The sequence below is a fragment of the Lontra canadensis genome, unplaced genomic scaffold, assembly GCF_010015895.1.
Source record: "Lontra canadensis isolate GAN:19392208 unplaced genomic scaffold, GSC_riverotter_1.0 scaffold79, whole genome shotgun sequence".
Classification (NCBI taxonomy): domain Eukaryota; kingdom Metazoa; phylum Chordata; class Mammalia; order Carnivora; family Mustelidae; genus Lontra; species Lontra canadensis.
Window position 1 is genome coordinate 9,374,645 of NW_022631073.1, and position 15,459 is coordinate 9,390,103.

The 15,459-nt window shown below is 46.9% G+C and overlaps 1 protein-coding gene across 3 annotated transcripts in view; it reads right to left on the bottom strand.

Annotated features, from left to right (window-relative positions):
- TACC2 (transforming acidic coiled-coil containing protein 2) overlaps positions 1–7,084 on the bottom strand; it is a 204,190-nt gene extending 197,106 nt beyond the window's left edge. For 2 of the 3 annotated variants that reach the window (XM_032882158.1, XM_032882157.1), the window contains exon 1: positions 6,978–7,084. Coding sequence is in view for 1 of the 3 variants with exons in the window: in XM_032882159.1 (XP_032738050.1) it covers positions 6,978–6,995 (18 nt within the window). In the remaining 2 variants the exon portion in view is untranslated. The remainder of the gene's footprint in view (positions 1–6,977) is intronic. The other variant, XM_032882159.1, reaches the window with a different exon arrangement.
- Between the last annotated feature and the right edge of the window lie 8,375 nt (positions 7,085–15,459).

A 15,459-nucleotide genomic window follows, 5' to 3' on the forward strand; every position in this document is an offset into this window, starting at 1 on the left:
TTTTTAAATTTTGTTTTGTTTTTTAAAGATTTTTCTTTCTTTCTTTCAGTAATCTCTATACCCAACACGGAGCTCGAACCTACAGCCCCAAGACAGAGTCCTACGCTCTTCCGGATGAGCCAGCCAGGCCCCCCTGTTTGTACTCTTTTTGAAACTGCTTTTTGTTTTCCATTTCAGTGGCATATCAAAAACAATTCCTCATGCCTGTAACATCTGATTTAATAGCTGAAGTGGACATCAAGTTGTCTCCGAGTGTTTACTTGGAGATCTCATTTTGTATGCTTGTCTTGGCCTAGATGGTTGAAGACGTTGCCAGATGAGGAGCCTGGTAAGCCTAGACCAGCTAGCTACAGGTCAGACCAAGCAGGAAAGTACTGAGTCCAGAGAACTGTAATGGGGGACCGACTTGGGGGCCCAATCAGGTTGGCAGCTTCGAACACAGAGGTAGGGACCGTCAGGATGGAGAACAGGTGGAGGGCTGGATGTGCAAGGACACAGTGCGGCTGGAGGCCGTGGGAGGGCTGCTGCCAACGTGGGGATGGAGAACATCTCCAGAAGCACAGAGGCTTCTTCTTGTCTCAGGAGAGCATTGTAGCCATGTGCAGCTTTTTGATGGAGAGACCTGGGTTCTCCACTGGCAATCATATCCTGGGATGTTTGATACAGGTCTTGAAGAGCCTAGTTCATCAGCTGGAATCTGGCTCCTTTGGAGGGGACAGAGGCCAGGTACTTTTGGTGATGATGTTTTCTAAGTTTTGCACGTCTAAGCCAGAACATGGGAATAATCATGGACTCTTCAGATCTGCTTGAATACCTCCAGCAATGGGCAGTTCTCTGTCCTGAGGCTTCCCTCTGGAGAGAGTGATAACTGGATTTCTGGGAAGTTCTTTCTTTTGCTCCATAATTGAGGTCCCACCCATGATTCCATGAGATCATGTCCCCAGGCTCTGGACAATAATGACACCACGAGGCCTGGGCTGCTCCATGGTCAGTGGTGAGGCTTGAGGACAAGAGGGACAATCTGGCTGACCTTATGAACAATCATCTTGGGCTGGCCCTTTTACTCAAGGGTCAACCTAAATTTGCCTTCTTCTGGGACCCCTCTGAATCCGCACTCTCTCAGCCTCACGGCTGATGAGTAGTTGTTAAAAGCTAGCCAGCCCACCAATTGACCACAGACACCTGAAGGATCCCAGCCGAGACCAAGAGAACAACCCAGAAGAGCATCTGAGCCCAGCCCCAATGCCAAAAACAGGATCAGAGACTAAATTAATGGTTTTTTGTTTTATGAGGGTCGTTTGTCACATGGCAAAAGCTAACTGATAAGATTTCCCCCAGGGGGCCCATTCACTTTCCTTTATACCAGCCTACACCCTGCCAGACTAGGTATCACTGCTTTCTATCTCTCTGAGGATTATGTTCTGAGCACCCCACATTTGAAACAGTGCACAGTCCCTTAGTCCAAAACGGAAACGTGAAGGCACATATTGGTAAGTAAAGGGTCTCTTCTCCTCCTGCTAAAACAGATATTTGATGACACATTCAAATACAAGATTCTCTTTGCTCACGATTTTCATATGGTCCTAAGCACACTGGATATTATCAAAACCATATTTCTTATGAAAACAAGCTGTTGAAACCCACAAACTTTCAGACATCATTTGAATCTAAATGCTAAACTGTGCTGTCGTTTTTGGAAATTGAATACAGTATGAACATAACTGGGGACAGCAGGCCAAGGGGAGGGTGGGAGGAGATGGGACGAGGGGGTGGGAAGGAAGACCCGGAAGAAATCCTGAGTGTGGATGGGATATCAGTGCCAATTATATTGGAGCCAAGATATTATACTGATGAGCCACATGTTAGAGCTGCATTAAGAAATTAAAGGTATTTGCCTTCTATATGACATAACATGACAAATGCAATTATTAGCCCTTAGAGAGAGTTTCAGATAACATCAGGCAATTTTATTATGTAAAATAGAAAATAGCTTTTTAAGACTTTTGTTCTTCAGACAATTTTAATGTAAACTTATCTTTTAAACTGTAAGGTTAGTAATAATTACCTTATCAATAAGACTTTGTTAAGTCCCATTTGCTCAGACTATAATGTTTTCCAACAAGAACAAAAAGAACATCTTAATCATATTTTCCTGTTTTTTTTTTTTTTTCTAATTAGCTTTTGGAGTAGTGACCTACATCCCAATGCTTCCTCCCCAAAAGATATAAAACAATGAGGGACGCCTGGGTGGCTCAGTGGGTTAAAGCCTCTGCCTTTGGCTCAAGTCACGATCCCAGAGTCCTGGGATCGAGCCCCGAATCGGGCTATCTGCTTGGCAGGGAGCCTGCTTCCTCCTTTCTCTCTGCCTGCCTCTCTGCCTATTTGTGATCTCTGTCTGTCAAATAAATAAATAAAATAAAATCTTTAAAAAAAAAGATATAAAACAATGAGAAAGAGAAAGTCAGTGTGTGCAACCACCAGACCCTCAGGATAACTTGAAGATCAGAATAGAGACAGTTAAGCATTCTTCAAAATAACTGTGAACGAGAGGAAAGTCAGACAATCCCAGAGCGCAGTTTCACATGTGCCCACCTCGGCCCTCCATGAATCTGTGGAAATCACAGGAAGACCTAGTTCTATAGGAAAACAGCAGAGAAGACAGAAGGAAGCTAAAACTCATGATTAAGTTTCCTGGTTGGACTTTAGATGTGGGACCCGGTGCCTCCAGGGTAGCTCAGCCCAAGCACTGCTTCCCATGCCCCAGCCCCTCTCTCACCACCCACCCACCCTGGTTTGGTTCTTAGGACCATGTGTCTGCCCACTACCTGGCTTCCAGAATGTGGGGTCGAGGACTCATCTTGCCATGTACAAACACAGCTCCCAAAGGATAACTTCCTGAATTCCCTAGGGGTAGGATCTGCCCAGCTGATAAGGTTTGGTACTAACAACTGACTGCCCACGGGATTCGTTCCTCCTCTATCTAGCTGCTCTCCAAGGTGGGCATCTGTGGTTGCGTCATTTCCCCTCACACCTGTTCACCAAGACAAGTCAACCTGAATCTTCTTGTTTAGGCTCAAGGAGGGAGAGGTATTTGCAAAAGCATGGGCAGTCCCGGAGCAGTAGAGCAGGCTGGAGTTGGGAGAGAGGGAAGCGTATCCTAGACATGCCAAACAGCGAAACTTCCACCAGGCGATGCAAACAATAACATCACCACATGTTCTTCAAAGAACTGGAACACATGAGAGGAAGATCTTGTGACTGACCAGGACTCAAGGTTTGGTTGTCTCATCTGTTTGCTTTGAAACACGAGAGGCGAGATAACTCTGTCAGATCCTAACTTGAGCCTCGTTATCTGCTTCGGCAGAAACATATTCGCAGGAGTGGGCTTTTGAATGGCCAGAAGTGAATACAAGGCCTTGCTTTTGAAGCCCCCAGACTGACCAATAAAACCACGTCCCCTCAAAATGAAAAACTTGCCCCCGCTCACAAATGACCACTCCAGCCGTACCCACACCATACCCTTTATTGTCCCTTAACCCAAAACAAGCACAGCCAGAAAGAAAAGTCATTCACGATCTAAGCCTTGCAACTCAGGATTCAATAAGCATGAAAGGCAACAACTCTGAGGAAAGGCAGTTCTTTGGTAGAGGCTGGGAATTTCTTTGGAGCCCCAGAATACTGAGACACAACCAATTTTAGTCATTCCCGAACCCATGTGAGCAGCTCAACTACACAAGGTTAGCTCTCTTTGCTAGAACACAGCCTGTCTCACTGGGTTTAATCTCTTTATAATTCTTTGGCATCAGTTCTGGCACGGGGCTCTGCTGAGGCCATTCCCTGACTTGAGAGCGGAGCAGAATTTCCCCTTTTTAGGTCACAAACTCAGAGCGCTCACTCATCCCAGCGGCTCCCTCCGCTCTGTCAATTTTAATCACCCTCATTAACAACATTTATGAAAGGTTGGCGAGGTGGCCACTCTCTTGAGTTGTTCCTGCCATATGCAGCCGTTTCATGAGGCTGAAACACAGGCCCAGACTTGCCGCAGCAGGTAGGACTATAAAAACACAGATATCGACCGCTTCTAAACAGAGCAGAATTAAGGACCCCAGGACAAAGGTCATGGACTGTCCAGTGACTCTCAAAGGGTTCAGACAAGCCCATGAAGTGTGGTCTTCTTGGACAGGGTCAGCTGCTCCCTGGTGTTGTCACCTGGATCTCGGTCCCCTGCCCTGCCCTCTGTGCTGGGATAGGACCTCCTGTGCTGGGGTGGACCGTCTCACCGGGGCTTCTGATCTCCTCGGGAATCAGAGATGGAGAGCACGGTCTGCATTCTAGTGAGTTTGGGTTTCTACAGGTCAGCACCCCAAAGTCTGGTGCGATGCATTTGTCCTGGCACCCCGGTGTTGCCCATTCGGTGTGCCCATTCGGTGCACATCATTGCGTCTGCGTAGCGGCACCCATCATTGCAACCAGCGTCTCTGCTGCAGTCCCATAAGATCAGACGCTTGCGCAGGCAACTTTTGAGGGCCTGCCATTGACCTTTACTCTGAAAATGGCTCGTTTTTCATTCGCCACCTCCCACGGACACAGCATGCTGCCTACCCCACCAAACCACCTCCTTCCTAAGACACTGCTGACGGGCTTAAGCTGGGCCAGTCAGATCTTCTCTCTTGATATGTAATAGGGGTCCTGGAAGTTAATCAAGATGGGTGGGGCATAAATCGCCAGGCAATGAGGAATGGAGGCCAGGATCAGTGCCAGAAAGACCTAGAGACGACACGTGGTGACCTGAGGGAGGAGCAAGGTGAGGAGCCCAGCAGACACCCCCCACCCTCAGACTGGAAGGAAGCAGACCCCAGCCCACCCTCAGATGGGAAGGAAGCAGGTGGTAGCGGAGAAGCCCGGATGCAAGGAGCTGCTACAGCCCAGAGCGGTGTCTTCTCAACTCACAGTGAGTTTCTTCTTCTTTCACCTGATGCTTCCTGATGGACACCATGATCAGAAGCAGCCAGGATCTGCAGACTATGGCCTTCGCTCCGTCCTCACCCTCCCTCAACATCTCCACAGCCTCTGTGACACTGTCGCCCCCACTTCCCCTGAACTTCTGTCCTCTTATGCAGGCGCTACAAAACCCGCTTTCCCTGGCCTTCTCCAGTGGCTCCTCCCACCCTCTCAGGGAAACTGTCTAATAAGACCCAGGCTCTGTCTTCCAGCCTGGTCTCCTTAGAAGCTTCCCTTTGTTCCCATAACTTCCTCCACAGCGTCCAGGCAGAAGGTTCCAGATCTAGGCCTCCATTCCTCACTTCCTCCTGCACCCACTGTGTTTTCAACTCTGGCGGAGATTTCTACTTAGATGATGCCCAGTCACTTAACCTCGTGAAATATAAATGTGTATCTTTCTTCTTCAACCCAAACCCTCTCTTGTCTCCCTGATTTCCACTTACAGGACGGTGGTCTTTCAGTCACATCCCCTGGGGCCCTCATGGTAATTCTGCATCTCACAGTGATCTCAGCTCGGTATCTGCCTCCCTTCCAGCCCAGGTGCTCCGCGGGCTCCAGGGTCACGTGAGAGTGGCTTACAACGATACCCTCATTCCCAGGACCTGGTACATGGGGTCACTTGAGTGTTTGCTGAGAGGACGGAAGGGATGAATGATTGTGTTTTAATGTCGCCTCTGTCTCATTCCTCGTCTCTCTAATACACATTCACGGACACCTCTGGATTCTTCCTTCCCGGAGTGTCTTTCACTGTCCCTTTCCTCCCATTCCCTTTACTTCTGGGCCAGACCCTTATCACTACCCATTAGAGCTGCTGCAGAAGCAAGCCCGTCTCCTGACTGCAATGACAAACCCGACAAGGGGCACTCTGGGAACATTGTGGGTGCCGAGTTTTTGGATCTTCCCAAATCTTCCCGTATAAACAGAGCAACAAGATAGGAAAACCAAACCCTGTGGACTTTTAAAGCAAAACTTGACAGTTAGCCTTGTCCTGAACATCGACCACCAACAACCACAAGACCCACCTCGGATTGGTGTCCATGCAGGAGGACACGGACAGAGGCCAGGGGCCCTGCCAGCTGGACCTGAGGGCAGGACAATCCCAAAGTAGCCAACAGGTACTCACTAGGAAGGACAGCGTGCCAGTTGGGGAGCAGCAGCTAAAACCGGAGGAGGTTTGCCTCCTGCACACATGCATATGCAGAAATCACACATGAGAGGGCATGTAGTCTGAGTCTGGTCATTTCTGTTTCATGGAATGTCCTATGAAATAGACCCACACATGCACACACAACACATATGCACTACCCTGGCTTTCACTAAGCTGTAAGATTTTCAAATGAGGCTCAGCACTCTGCCCTCCTTCGGTGTGGCCTGATGAGTCAGTTCTAACCGACACCAAGTCAGACTCAGAAACACAGTGTTTGCTGAAATCCCATGGCGGCTCAAGTTGGCAGCCACAGCACCAAAACTGGTCAGAAAAGGTACTTGTGTGAGTCTAGAGAAACACTGCAAACATGTCAAAGTCAACACCGTCAGGAGTTTTAAAATAACTAGTGTCCCTAAGGTCTCGGTGTATTGAGGCCTCAGGGGGTCTATGAAACCATCAGTCCGCAGAACCATAAATACTTGAAAATCCAGTTTGCAAGGGGCAGAATCATAACAGAGGCCAGAAGAATGAAATCTCCTCCAACCAAAAAACCCTTTTTCAAGAATGAGGGGACCAAGGTCTAGATCCACAGGGACTCATCCTACCAAAAGGAGACACTTATTGGAAAGAAAAAAATACATTTCATGCAGCCTAGGAGACCATGGAGTGGGGAAACGTGGCAATGAGAAGCACAAATGTGCCTTTCATCTCCCTTTATAAGGAAAGAAAAGAAAGAAATGCATTTATTCCCTCTAATCTCAGTAGCCAAACCAGTTTAAAGCCACACCTTGTTCAAAGGAAGAAAGCTGGCGGTCTGAGACGTACTTACCCAGGGTGCTCTGAGCATGAGGAGAGGAGAGCTGAGAACAGGCCTTCTCTTCCTGATGTGAGGACTTCTCAGCACTGCCCTCCGCCCGTGGTCTGTCTTCCCCCAGGATCACATGGAAGTGTTCTATAAATGTGCATTGGCTTAAGGTTGGGAAAGCTGGCCCGGAAAGCAGCGGCGTGTAAGCAATCTGACCCAGGCTAGGCAGCGGCTTTCCAGAAGGCTCTGCAACCCTGAGGGGGAATAACAGAGGCCAGCGAGCTTGCAGGTGCCCAGAGTCTGCAGCTCCCTGTTTTTCTCACTCTACATTTTGTTGGGGACCCGGATCCCGTCTCAACCGCCTGGGGCTGCAAATTGCATTTGGTTGGGGCAGTTCTGTATTTTGGCTTGGACCAGCCACTTTTCAAAACAAAGCAGCCTTAAAAACCGAACAAAATGAAAAACTATAAAATTAGAGGTGCTTCTGGTAAACGGGAATAGGTCTTTGTCAGCTTCTCCTGACCTCATAAAATCAGGCTGTCCGGGGCACCTGGGTGGCTCAGTGGGTTAAGCCTCTGCCTTCAGCTCCGGTCATGATCTTAGGGTCCTGGGATCGAGCCCCGCGTCGGGCTCTCTGCTTAGCAGGGAGCCTGCTTCCTCCTCTCTCTCTCTGCCTGCCTCTCTGCCTGCTTGTGATCTCTGTCAAATAAATAAATTAATTAATTAAAAAAAAACAGGCTGTCCTTTTTGAAAACATCAGTGTGCTCCCTTCAGAAAGGGAGGATGAGCAGTTACTCTTAGAGCATTTCTAAATGACAAAGCTACCTAAAATTCCATCAGTACTGAATGAATTAAATGTGCAGCCATATGATGGAAAACAAAGCAACCATTAGAAAGAATGGAGCCCTTTAGGTGCCAACAGTGAAAACTTTCCAAGATACATTGGTGAGTGGGAAAAAAAAATTGAGGTACATAACAGTATGTATAATGCTACCATCTGTGTAAAAAAGGTATAAATCTATGTGCATGCTACATTATATGTAGTATGTTAATTCTATGCTCTGAAAAAAATCATACTGCTCTATATATATCTTTTTTATTTTTTATTTTTTGGGGGGGCAGAGGCATAGGGAGAAGGAGACAGAGAATCTTAGGCAGGCTCCATGCCCAGCACATAGTCTGAGACAGGATTCGATCTCATGACCCTGAGTTCATGATCTGAGCCGAAATCGAGTCAGACACTTAACTGACTAAGCCACCTGGGTGCCCTACACTATTTTATAATATGTGTAAAAATATATAAAATAATGACTTTCTGGAAATTCACACAAGCAACTGGTGGCAGTGAGTGGTTGCCACCAGGAAGGGGTGGGAACTGAGGACAGGGAAAGAGGAAGATTGTCTCCCCACATGTTTTTCTATTCTAGGAATTGTACCTCATGTGAATAATAATTTTTCAAAGAAAATTTTAAAAGTAATCTAATTTCCAATAGAAATGTTTAATTTTCAAAATTGCTTTTCAGGCACTGAATTCAATTGACCATAACACTTATTTATTTATTTATTTATTTATTTATTTATTTATCTTTTACATATTCAACATCTTTTATTGGGTTGTAAGGAGCCTGTCATACAGAGGCCCCGTCTGTGGGTTCCGAAGGAGGAGTCTGAGGGCTGGATGCCTGGGCCCTCGTTCATCTCCTCTACAGCCATGACTTGGAGCAGGTGTCCCCGAGCCTCATCGGATGTGGAACTGCCCCACCGCCCACCTTCTCCATGGGCCCAGCAAGGCCTAAACAAGACGTTGTACATAAAAGCTCTCTGCAAACAGAAAGCCTTTATTCAGGAATAGAATTGTTCGCAGTGATCACATTTGGCAGGACTTTTTTCTGAAGTTCTTGGGTAATTCAACACTCAGAACGCAAATGTTCCTACGAGCACAAGCATAGAGGTAAAGCAGATACTTCCAGAGGGCCTGGGTCTACAGTCGCCGGGGTGGGTTTTCTCCTTAGCACCAGTTTTGATGTCCCCAGCATCACCCCTCCGCTGTGCAGGGCGCCTTTGTGAGTGGCCTCCTGGCATGTCCCATGGTCAGGTCTTTCTTCTGCCTCTACCTTCGGTTCCCACTTAACGCAACCAGGAGCAGTTTTCAGCGCTTGCATTTGCACTAACACATAATGCTTGGTTGAAGATGCCTTGAGATGTAAGAAAGCTTTTTTGTTTTTGTTTTGTTTGGTTTTGTTGTTTTGTTGTTTAATTACGCTGAGATCACAAGTCAAAGTCCCAGTGCCCAGGAACAGGGTGGTTCCCACCTTTCCCATAAGAAACTGCAGCAGTTGGGGCGCCTGGGTGGCTCAGTGGGTTAAAGCCTCTGCCTTCAGCTCAGGTCATGAAACCAGGATCCTGGGATCGAGCCCCGCATCCGGCTCTCTGCTCAGCGGGGAGTCTGCTTCCTCCTCTCTCTCTCTCTCTGCCTACTTGTGATCTCTGTGTGTCAAATAAATAAACAAAATCTTAAAAAAAATAAAAGAAAGAAACCGCAGGAGTGGCTCAGCGGCTGAAATGGCGCCACCGTGTGGCAACACTCTCAGGGCTGCTTTAACCCTTCATGTGACCCGCCAGCCTTGAAATGCTTCTCCACTCAAACTCTAATTAATTACCCAAAGCAAAAGATTGTTTTAATCTGGTGAGGTTTGAAATTTTCAAATTTGCTCATAAAGTGCTGTTCCATTAATATTTTTATTGCGCATTACTTACTTGCCCCATGTAAATTCACATAAATGCGGCCTTGCTGAAAATGACTGGCATATGGCAGAGAACACGAGAAAAAACATTTCTCAGGCAGTGCTTCGAGCTGGTGATTCTTTTAAAATTCTGAGAGGAAAATAATTCAAAGTGATGTTATGACAGCAAACAGGTGGATTTATAAAAATAAAAGGATAATGTTTACAGCCTATTTTCTCCCTACGCAGTGAAAAAGAAACTCTCGCTAATGAAGCAGGCAGAGCTCCTTTCCTTTGAGAGTTCACTGAAGTGACAGCAGGGATTTTTTTTTAAGTTTGTCGGAACTCTAAGAAAGCAAACTGGGACGGCACCTTGGTCAAGCGATTGGTCCATGTCTGTGGACGCTGGGAAGGAGACTGAGATTTGGTCATGGAGGACACAGGAGGCTCAGCCTAGAGCTGGGGTCAAAGGAGGTGGCGGGATTTCAGCCCCAACAAGACCCAGTCTGCACTGCAGACCCAGGACAGAAATCCCAGGAACAATGGAGGGAACAGAACTGGGGCTGAATATTTGAAAATTAAAAACAGGCATAAGCAGAGTATGTGCCTTCCCCTTGTCCCATCCTCCCCTGACGCCCGCTGAGCAGACAGAAGCTGAAATCAAACAAAAACCAAACCTCCCACATAGTCTGAAATAAAAAATTCAATAGAAGGCTGAAGGCAAACAAAAAATATGTAAAAAAAAAAAAAAGAATTAATGACTTAAAATATGAAAAAATATTACAGGCTTAGAGAATCAATCCATGAGGTCCCATATCACATTCACAGAGAGGCAGACATGGAACCAAAATGTGGAAGGAAGAAATTATCAAGGAAGTAATAGAAGAATATTTTCCAAAGTTGAAGGAGGTGAAGCTCCAGTTTGAAAGGGCCCAGCACAGTAACTTCACAATCTCTCTCATGGTTCTGTGGGGTTGGCTGGGCTCCGCTGGGTGGTTCTCGTGTGCAGGGAGGGCTCTCATGGAACTGCAGTCAGACGAAAGCTAGAACCAGAGCCATCTGAGGGCTCAGTGGGCTTGGATGTCTCAAAGCCTCATGGACATGGCTGGCGGGTGACCCAGGCTAGCAGCTCACCTCTGACCCGCACATCACCTCTCCCCTTGTCCTCGGCTTCTTTATAGTATGGAGAATAGGTTCTAAGAGTAAATGTTCCACTCAGCAGAACATAGAAGCGGCAGATCTCTTAATGCCTCGGTCCAGAACTTGGCACAGGGTCACTTCTGTATTCTGTTGGTCTGACAGTCGTGGGGCACACGTTAAGGGGGAGGAGACAGAAATCTGCTATCTCAGTGGGAGGAGTGTCAAAGAGTTCACGGCTGTCTTCAATTCACCACCAACACTACATGTTTCTAGAAACAAAACAATATAGGTCAATGACTGATAATGAGAGTGAAAACCAAACTCACCTTCCAGCACTCTCTCCCCTGGGTACCGCTCTCCACCTATGCATGTCTTCCTAAAGTTTCGAATGTGCCAGACTCATTTTATCCTCAAAGACTTTTCTTTGCCACCCCCTGTGACCAGAATACGATTTCCCTGTATCTTTGCGTGACTCATCAAGTCGGATCTCAAATATCCCCTTCTCAGAGAAGATGTCCCTGCCCATCATGTCTAAAATAAGTTGCATTCAGCATTTCTACCCTTAGCCTAAATTCTTCTAAATCCTTCATAGAACTTGGGGAAAGTGAGGAGTAACTGCTGATAGGTATGGGTTGTTTTTTTTCCTGAGGGGATGAAAATGCTCTAAAGTTGATTGTGGTCATAGCTGCACCACTCTTGTGAACATAATAAAAACCACTGAATTGTATACTTAAGAAGTGTGAATTTACGGCAGGTGAATTATAGATCAATAATAATAATAATAATAAATCTCACTCTAGCCTTCAGAAGTGAGTCAACATATTTAAATTGTTTTGCATCTCTGTTCCTCCGGCAAGTGTGAGTATGGTCCCCGATCAGCAGCCTGGGTATCACCTGGGAATTAGAAATGGCCAATTAGAGGCTCCCTCCCAGACCTACTGAATCAGAATCTACAGTTTTAACAGCCATCCCCAGGTGAATCAAATGCACACTAACATTCGGAAAGCACTGGTGTAAAGTGTTATTGAGGGCATGTAGTCGAGTTTTGGGGTGACAAATACATAACAGGTGTGATCCCATCAAGACACTTATTAACATGGGATTAGGAAAAAAATTTAATTCACAGGCCTTTTTTATTTATGCATAAATCCTCTTTAATGTTAACGAAATGAAAGAAAAGGGGAGGGAGAGATTTGGAAGACCGTATGAGGCTCAAGGCTTACACATGTTCCCAAATGTCCCCAAGCTAACACTGGTTTGTTTGTTTTGCCAACTGTAAACCACTCCAGGTGCAGAAGTTTCAAGGGCCCATTGCTGTTTACTAATATACTGTGGCTCTTTTCCATAAAAAGAGGGAGGAGACCATGGGGTGGGGAGACTAACAATCCTTTTAGACCTTTGGACCCGTAAGTCTTGAGAGCCTGGAAAATACTCATTTGCACTGTTTGACTAATAATTTGCACATATTGTTTGACAATAGAGATGAAAAATTAATATTTTTTGTTAAACATCTCATCTGAAATGATAAAAATAACGCATCACTGAAACAGTACAGATTTCATAATCTCTCGTGGTCTCTTCTCCTCATTCCTGTCCCGGGTAAGTGGTATTCGCAGCATAGACGCCTTTCTCTGGGTTTGTGTTATACCTCTGACCACAAGCAGCCCCTCTGCTCTCCTGCCAAATCACAGAACAGGTGCTTTCTCTCTTGTCTGCCTTCAACTGGGAAGCGCTAGGAGCCATGTGTCCTCTTCCTTCCCACACTCAGGGGTCTTCGCTCACCTGGCCCCGAGGTCTTGACAATAGGAATGTATGTCCCAGTCCTGGACTTTGTTTCCTCTCAGAAGCTTTTGGATCAGCCTCTAGACTTAAGGGAGGGGCTTGGGAAAAAGAAAAGTCTCTAGATCTGGAAAGTTCTATCCCATGAAATTTATGTGGTTGACTCCTGTTTTGTTTTGTTTTTGACAGAGAGAGAGAGAGAGAGAGAGAGACCGTGAGAGACGGAATGCATGCAGGGAGAACGAGAGGCAGGAGGCAGGCTTCCTGCTGAGAAGGGAGCCCCATGCAGGGCTCGATCCCAGGATCCTGGGATCATGACCTGAGCCAAAGGCAGACTCTTAACGACTGAGACACCCGGTGCCCCGTGGCTGACTCCTCTTCTTAACTGAAATGTCAGCTTTTCAGAGGGGACTTCCCGGACTATACCTCAGCTCAAGTAACCCACGCACACTCCTCACTGCCTGCTAGGTAATTCCTTGCCACAATATGCTTTTTAATTGCCTCAGATTGCCACCATCTGAAATTATTTATCTATTCCTTGTTTGTTGTCTCTCTCCCTGATAAGATTGCCAGCTGGCGCCTGCCCGCGACAGCAGGGATCTTGTCTGTCTTGCTCGCAGAGTCTGGCATCTCATGGGCATGTGATGCCCTTGAGCTTGAACAGTGTGTGTCACGGGCCTTTTGATGCTCAGGCCCTCTGCCCCCCGCTGCCTCAGAGCGCACCCACGGCCTGGGTGGACAGTGTTCACATGTCTAGAACTCCCACCTCGAGCTCCTGGGCTCTTTTGTGTTCCTGTAGAAATTCCCTTTATTCTCAGGGAGCCCGGTAGCGCCATACAAAGTATAGTGTATACAGGATTGAGTTGTTTCATAGCACGAGACTCTTCGGACACATGTGATTATTTTCCACCTTGAAGGAAGCAGTCCCCAGACACCACGTGATGCCCCAGCTGTCAAACCCTTGCTCTCCTCCCCGCCTGCACCCCCAACTTCCCTCGTGGGCTCCTTCCCATCTCATGACCGGGACTTCCCTCAATGGCCCTGACTCTTCTACCCAGGTTAGATTCCTGCCTAGCTCCAAATCCTTTCCTTCCGAGCGTTGAACACAACAGGTGTTCTATATTCGTCTCTGTCTCACTTGCTTGACATCTGACTACCTCCAAAAGCCGTCAGCTCCCTGAGTGTAGGCCCTTGTTTGCAGTCTTCAATACTGTATGTCCAGCCTCCAGCCCGTGGCTTAGCACCTAGTGGACCCCTCGATAAACATGCATTAACAAATGAAGCACCCAGAAAAGGGGCAGATTTTCATCATGGACTCATGTAATCGTTAGCACAGCAGGTACTATTGGAGGACTAACGGGTCAAGTTTTTACTACCTTCTACCTTCTCCTGGAGCCTAGCCGATGAGGAGAGCCAAGATCTATCTCCCTGAGAGATATACTAAACATCAAATCACACCAAGTGACATCTTTACAACACTAGCCACTATAAACGCATTGTAGATGACCTAACTGGGTCCTGGCTGGACATATCCGGAATTCCTAGCATCAAATCAGATCAGACCCGAAGGATCCCCCTGAGGCTGGCTGGCTTCCTCAGTGCCAGAACAATCACACACTGTTTCCCACCCGAGAATGTACATGTCTTCCCATTTGAGTTGCAAGAATGCTGGTGCCCAGCTACATGGTGGTGGAGACTCCGTGCACCAGCCCATTCCTTGCCTCTACCTCAGCCCCAGCTGGAGCTCTCCTGCATCCCTCCCCTCTGCTGGGTGGTCATGAAGGCCTGTTTTCCAGATGTCCCCCTCTGGAATTTAGTTCACTGTCCTATCATGTTAGTTAGGAGGGTGACCCAGAAGCTCATCTCCCAGGAAGGGAGGAGGGATTCTACTCAGCTCTTCTCCCCTCACTGGTCTCTGCTCCTTCATCTTGTAACGCTCTGTTCCTGATTACTGTGCGTGACTACTGTGCTAATCAGTCTTTCCTGTTTCAGGCACAGTTCCTACTTTCTGGATCCATCTGGTTGCACGTTCGGAGTCTTTATATCTTGGTAATAGAAAATCTAAACCAAACTGGCTTAAGGAAGAAAGAAATGCATCATTTGGGTTGTTTTGTGAGCCAATCACAGAACCCCCGGTGAAAAGTGATTTAAGCAACGAGGACGCTTATTACCTCTTGTGACAAGATATCCAGGGGGAGGACTGTTGCAGCTTGGGTTCAGCAATTTTGCTAAGTCATCAAGGACCTGGGGTCTTTCTGCCTTGTAATGTTCATTTGTTAATTTTTCCTCATGTGGCCACAAGATGGCTGCCTCATTTTGAAGAACACGGGTGGACAACCTTGGACTACACGGGAGCGTTTCCTTTCAGTGTCTGTTTTTAATGTGGAGAAAACGTTTCTGAGAAGACCTTCAGTAGACTTCTCCTTAGTCCTTTCAGTCAGGATTGCGCCATATTCCATGCCACAGGTACAAGGGAAGCTGGGAGGGAAGGTGAATATCTGGTTTTGTTCATTTGTTTGCTTTTTGGCCTCTGTGGTGGAAAGGGGGCTTTGACAGTAGAGAACAAAGGATAGGGAAACAGAGAAATAGAAGATATGTCTCCCATATTCCCCTGTGGTGGGGTTGAGGCAGTGTGACCAGATCTGGCCAATGGACTATGAGCAGCAGTGACATGCGCACATTCTGGGTTGACGCTATTAAGCCAACTCACTAATCCTGGACTGTCTACTTCTGGACTTCCAGTGTCATAAGGAAAATTCTAACTATTTTGGCTAAGGCCTTGTAGTAGAGTTTCTGTTATACCTAGCTAAATAGACCCTGATACACCTTTCACCCATCATTTGGGTTATTTTCCATTTGTCCTC